This window comes from Arachis ipaensis, chromosome B02, assembly GCF_000816755.2.
Source record: "Arachis ipaensis cultivar K30076 chromosome B02, Araip1.1, whole genome shotgun sequence".
Lineage (NCBI taxonomy): Eukaryota > Viridiplantae > Streptophyta > Magnoliopsida > Fabales > Fabaceae > Arachis > Arachis ipaensis.
Genome location: NC_029786.2, coordinates 108,192,039 through 108,198,108, shown reverse-complemented (window position 1 = coordinate 108,198,108; position 6,070 = coordinate 108,192,039). Strand labels below are relative to the sequence as shown.

General features: G+C 30.2%; 2 protein-coding genes across 2 annotated transcripts; both read right to left on the bottom strand.

The window, feature by feature from the left end:
- On the bottom strand, window positions 444-2,281 carry LOC107626451 (thaumatin-like protein 1b). The gene is made up of 2 exons (XM_016329331.2): window positions 2,199-2,281; window positions 444-1,304 (listed from the first exon to the last, which is right to left on the bottom strand). The coding sequence occupies exons 1-2, from the start codon at window positions 2,248-2,250 to the stop codon at window positions 631-633; spliced, it is 726 nt and encodes a 241-aa protein (XP_016184817.1). The 5' UTR covers window positions 2,251-2,281; the 3' UTR covers window positions 444-630.
- On the bottom strand, window positions 4,002-5,135 carry LOC107626450 (thaumatin-like protein 1b). The gene is made up of 2 exons (XM_016329330.1): window positions 5,081-5,135; window positions 4,002-4,801 (listed from the first exon to the last, which is right to left on the bottom strand). Exons 1-2 carry the CDS (start codon window positions 5,133-5,135, stop codon window positions 4,125-4,127), a joined length of 732 nt encoding a protein of 243 aa, XP_016184816.1. The 3' UTR covers window positions 4,002-4,124.

Sequence of the window (6,070 nt, the reverse complement as noted above, 5' to 3'; positions counted from 1 at the left end):
CATCTTTAAAAAAAGACGTTTTTGATATATTTATCTAAGTGACTCCTTTTGAGAAACCAAAAAATTGGAAGAATTTGCATATTGCTAATATGAACACAAAGTATTAGAATTTCAATTATAAATAAATAAAACCCGAACAAATATCTAAACCATGCATGTTATAGTCCAAGTAATTTAAAATAATTCATTTAGGTTACTCCGCGCTAACGACTTGTCGTTTATTTTTGGAATCAACTATGAATTGAGACATTACTAATTAAACTATAAAGTATAAACCCCCTCAACCTTGGATATGCCGGTAATTATTAATTAAAAAAAAAAACAAACTAAAAGTAGTATATGGAGGAGATAAGTAAATTTGCAATAGGTGGTTATGTGAGTAATAAAAAGAACAAAATTATGTGCTATATGGGAAAATTTGCTGTTGAAAAATCATATATATATAGAAGAAGAAAACTTATATATCTTTTATTACATTTGATGACAAACACTATAACAATGCCATATATATATATAGCATGTGCTATGAATCTATTTATGCATTGATATATGCACTTATTTTTTCATAGCAAAATTATTGATTAATTAATATTAATGCCATATATATATAATGTATGCATTAATTTAAGTTCATGGACAGAAGTTGATAGCATAATTAGGGCTTCCTGAACAAGTGAAAGTTCCTCTTTTGTCATCATAAGCATAGCTATAAGCATTAGGGCACTGGTTGCTAAAGAATTCGGAGTAGTTTGTCGCCGGACAAGTCTCCGGTTTGTTGTGATCGCCGGTGCAACAATACTCGGGGGTGCCAAATTGCACACAAGCACTCTTACAACCAATAACGCTTCCATCAGATCCCTTAAATTGCAATGCGGCCGGACAAGCAGCATTAACGTTAGCTGGACAACTCGCGACGTTGCAAGTACCAGATCCACCCTGTGGGGTAATTGAAGAGGGAACGTTGAATCCATCAACGTTGCTAACATCGTAGAAGTCTTGTCCACCATTGGATGCAATGGTGAATTCCATTAGAGATGCTGGTGTGGCTTCGCCGGCCCCACTACATTCAACGTGGTTGCCACAGTCGGCAGTAGCACAAGAGAATACTCCGTTATTGTTGGAGCATCCTGTTCTAGCCCAAAACTTCCCGGACCATGGTGCTGGGACATCAACTGTTTTGGATTGGCCACTTGGCAATTCAAAACCGGTTGTTGATAGTTGAGCACTGTTTGCGTTGGCTTGTGATCCTGGCCACACTGTGTATGAACACTTGTTTGTAAGAGTTATTTGAGCTCCATGAGCAACTGAAAAGAGAAATTATGTCATGTTAATATTCATATATATCTGAATACGAAATTATTATTAGAAGAAATTAAATGATTGTCCAATGAATTATTATTTTGAAAAAGTGAGATGAACTTAAAAATATAATAAATTTTGTATGTATGTATATAGGATTCAATAAGTAATCTACTTTCAAGTTAAAATAAATAAATAAATGATTTAAGGATTAAGTACGATTTTTGTCTTTAAGATATAGGTAGAAATTTTTTTTTGTTTCCATAACCAAAAAAATTATAAAATAAAAAAAATAAGAGAAAGAGAGTATTTATACTCCTATAAAGGAGAAAGGGAAGAAGAAGACGAAATTGTCCATAATCAACTTCTTTTGTCACCATTTTCGTACGATTTTGGTCTCTAAAATAATAACAATTTTAAAATTAAGTTAAATCTTAGAGACGATTTTGTATGCAAAAAAATGTTGGAAACAAAAAAAAAATTTTAGAGACTAAAATTATATTTAACCCATTATTTAACTAGTCTGCCACAATATACATATATTCTGCTATCCATCATTAACATCATGGATATAAAAATATTATTCTATATATAAAAATGAAGGTGGAATAACTTATAAGACACTACTACTTCAAATAAAATGTGATAACTAGAGAAATTATAAGAAAAATGGAAATGTTTGGTAAAAATTAAAAGCTGGCAAAATTTATTATTTTAAATTTTATTTAATGTATCATGTAATAACTAAATATTAAATAAAGTAAATTTGAATTGTCTAAACTTATTGTTTTTTTGTTTTCCTAGTATGACGGCAAGAAAAAATAAAAAGTAAATTAAATAAAAGGAGATAATTAACATATGGAAGCTATTAAGGTGGTTTGAATTTGATGAAAATATACCACAAAGGAAGAATGCAAAGCTTAGGGAGAGAACAACACGAGTAATCGCCATTATTGTTGTTAGCTTAGTGATCAAGAAATTATAGTATTGGGTGTAACTAAGTTGTATGGTGATGAATGTGCCATACAATGCTTATTACTATTTATAAGGTTTGAGGTTTGATTGTTCAACGATATTGATGGTTACGTGGTGCAATTTCATTGGATTGTAATTAATACACCGTGGCTCTAATGAATTGGTCCATATGGGGCTGCTATATATATGTAGAAATGTCCTTATGCCGTGATATACGGTGCAGATTTTTCTTGTTTTCTAACATAATTTTCTGGATCAGACAAATTAAAGAACATTATGAAATTGGATATGTTAATCTTCTAAATATCTAAATTGCTTCATCTATCTGCATTCATTCGTTGATTTACTTTTTTTATTTTTATCTTATAAAAAGCTTATCATGTTAATTTGGAGATAAAATAGTTATTACTTATTCCACTATATAGCAACCACCTTCTGTATTTATATATTATGATGTGTTGACCAAGTCTTTCTACGTATAAAATGGTGCATAATAATAAGTTAATAAATGGATTATTTTTCTTCAACTTGCCGTTGTTACACGTAAATGTTTTCTAGGCTATCTAACTACTAAACCTGAGGTGAAAAATCCACCGCGAAATTTCACACAAATAACAAATCTTGCCAATAAACTCATCAATTTCAAAATTTCCACGCATATGTGCCTAATAACTCCAATATTTAATCCGCACATGATAGAATGCCCAAAAATAAAAAATAAAAAATAAAAAAATAAATAGGTCTGCTATACATACAAGCTTTTTTGGCTTACAAGTTATACAAGTTTCTTCAAGTCTAAGAAAAAAACACGCATACCACTCTTGTAGAATCAAACGTCCAATGCACGTGCCTTAATCACCATTCCACAACACGTTCACTCTTTCTCTTCTTCCTCAATCAAAACATAAACCGTCAAGATTCAAGGGACATTCGAAACAAACTACGATTCTGCAGAAACGTTCCAACTCCTCGCGAAGAGTAGAAGAAATCAAGAAGAAAAGATACAAATCTCCATAAAAAATCACCAGAAAAAACGAAGAAATATTATTCAAGGTACTGTTTTACTGTTCTTCTAGGTTTTTCTTTTAGATTGTCTCTACCATGTGCCTCATCCTTAACTAATAAAACATTAAAAGATTTCAAAAAGAAATATACTGTCTCTCCCTGTTTTGGGTGTATTTCTGTAATCCTTTCTGTAACCGTTTGGGTGTATTTTCGTAATCTTTTCTGTAACCGTTTAGGTGTATTTCTGTAATCATTTGGGTGTATTTATGTAATCATTGGGTGTATTTCTGAAGTTCCATTATCTTCAAAACAATTTCAAAGCTTGATTTCAGAAACCATGAAAAAAAAAATGAAGCAAAGAGAGAACGCACGAAGGAGATCCAACAAATTTGGCAAGAAACTCGAAAAAGAGGCACGAAACATAAACAGCGCGTTTAGTGGGTTTCGTTCTCTTCAAACTTGTAAAGCTTGTAAACGCAAAACACTTATATGTAGAGATTTTCTCAAAAATAAAAGTCTTAATAATTTTGTTGCCAAACTAGAGTTAGGAATGAACTGAATTGAGTCTAATTTTAACATAATTCAAATTCATCCTTAAATTAACATCTTTTATTAAATAAAAAATAGTACACTTTATGATATAATTAAAGAAATGTTAAATTTCTATTTATTATATTTTATACGAAAGAAAAAAACATAGATTTCTCTTTATATATTTTTTATTCTTTTCCTTTTCTTTCTTTCTATTTTCTTTTCTCTTATTTCTAACAAAAGTAAAAAACTTAATTAGTCACAACACAATTATATATATACGTTACGTTCCTCCCAAACTAATGTACATAAAATCAAGGACAGAACTTGAGAACATAACTAGGGTTTCCTGAGCAAGTAAAAGTTCCCCTCTTATCATCATAAGCATAGCTATAAGCATTAGGGCACTGTTGGCTGAAGAATTGAGAGTAGTTTGTTGGAGGGCAAGTTTGTGGTGTGTTATGATCACCATTGCAACAATATTCAGGTGTATTAAAAGCCACACAAGCACTCTTACAACCGACAACACTTCCATCAGATCCTTTAAATTGCAATTCAGTCGGACAAGCAGCATTAATATTAGCAGGACAACTCGCGGTGCCACAAGCACCGGAGCCACCTTGTGGGCTCATTGAAGAGGGAACATTAAATCCGTCCACATTACTAACATCGTAAAAATCCTGTGCACCATTATTATTTCCTGTAGTAATTTCTATTAGAGATGCTGGAGTAGCTTCTCCAGCACCACCGCATTCAATGTGGTTACCACAGTCTGCGATGGCGCATGAGAATACTCCGTTATTATTAGAGCATCCTATTCTAGCCCAAAATTTTCCGGACCATCCGGCCGGAAGATCCAGCGTGTTAGATGCTCCAGATGCTAATTCGAATCCAGTTGATGATAGTTGAGGACTAGTTGCACCAGCTTGTGTTCCTGGCCATACAGTGTATGGACAATTGTTTGTGAATGTAATTTGTGCTCCTTGACCCACTACATGCAAAGAGAAAACAAAGAAATTAAAATATTAAATAATATATTATGATATTTATATCCATAATATGATATTATATATATGAACGTTAACACTTTTAATAACTACACTATTAACTTTTTATCTTGTATATATGAATATAATTTGAGACATATGTATAAAGATTCTTAAATAATATTGGATCCAAAGAACATCATGTGATAAAGGAAACACAAGGAAATTTAATTTAAACGAGGTAGGATGGAAAATGTTGTTGAAAGTTGAAAACATAAATATACCACAAAGGAGGAATGCAAAGCTAAATAGAGAGAGAGAAACACGAATAGTTGACATTGTTTATGATGAAATTGGATTGTATTTGTGCATTGCTATGCTTTGAGGCATATATATACATACAATAATAATATTTAGAAGAAAAAAAAATCAGTTAAAATAGTTTAAATTTATCTTATTTCATATTTATGAATTGTTGTTACAAATATATTTATTAATTATAGCGACAATTAATAAATACTAAATAAGATAAATTTATAACTATTTTTAGTTTGATTATCAAATATTTTCGTATTTTTTTTATAAGATTAACCTTCAACTATATATGCATTGATGAATTGCATAATAATTATTAGTGATATAAGATTGAAACTATTAAAAATATAATTATTTATGTAACTTTTGTTTATCAATTCAAGTTTATCTTATTGAGATCAGATCGATGTACTTTCATCACCTTGCCTTAATTATAATGAATATATATAGTAACCTCATCGACATTGATGATATGATTTAGATATGGTCTTTACCCAATAATAATGTATCATGAAAAACATTCTCTTTATGAAAATATTTGATAAAAAAATTTAATAAAAACTGTCCAATTTTACAACTTTTAATTTTATTGAATACATTAAACAATAAATAAATATTAAATAAAATAAATTTAAGCCGTTTAAATTGAATATTTTTTTTGTCGTCCTAACATTATGTTACTTTATGCAAACTAATAAGTGATATAACTTACATTTATTCAAAACATCTTCATTGATCCGTAGAGATATCAACATATATAAATGTTCGTTTTGGATAAACCTAGCTAACGTGGAATTTTGAAATTTGGGGATAGGCAATGCAAATTTTTTTCTTAAGGAAAAAAATTAAGTTCTAGCGAAATAGCTAGTAGATCTTGCCAATAAATTCAACTTTACAATTTCATATATGCCCAATATATATAATATAATACTTCCAATACTTAACATGCATACAATAAT

Bases quoted from the DNA above. Each gene is read 5' to 3' on its own strand.
- LOC107626451 (XM_016329331.2), bottom strand. From the start codon at position 2,250: ATGGCGATTACTCGTGTTGTTCTCTCCCTAAGCTTTGCATTCTTCCTT. The intron at 1,305-2,198 runs GTATATTTTCAT...TTCTCTTTTCAG, and splicing joins CTTTGCATTCTTCCTTTGTG to TTGCTCATGGAGCTCAAATA.
- LOC107626450 (XM_016329330.1), bottom strand. From the start codon at position 5,135: ATGTCAACTATTCGTGTTTCTCTCTCTCTATTTAGCTTTGCATTCCTC. The intron at 4,802-5,080 runs GTATATTTATGT...CTTTGCATGTAG, and splicing joins CTTTGCATTCCTCCTTTGTG to TGGGTCAAGGAGCACAAATT.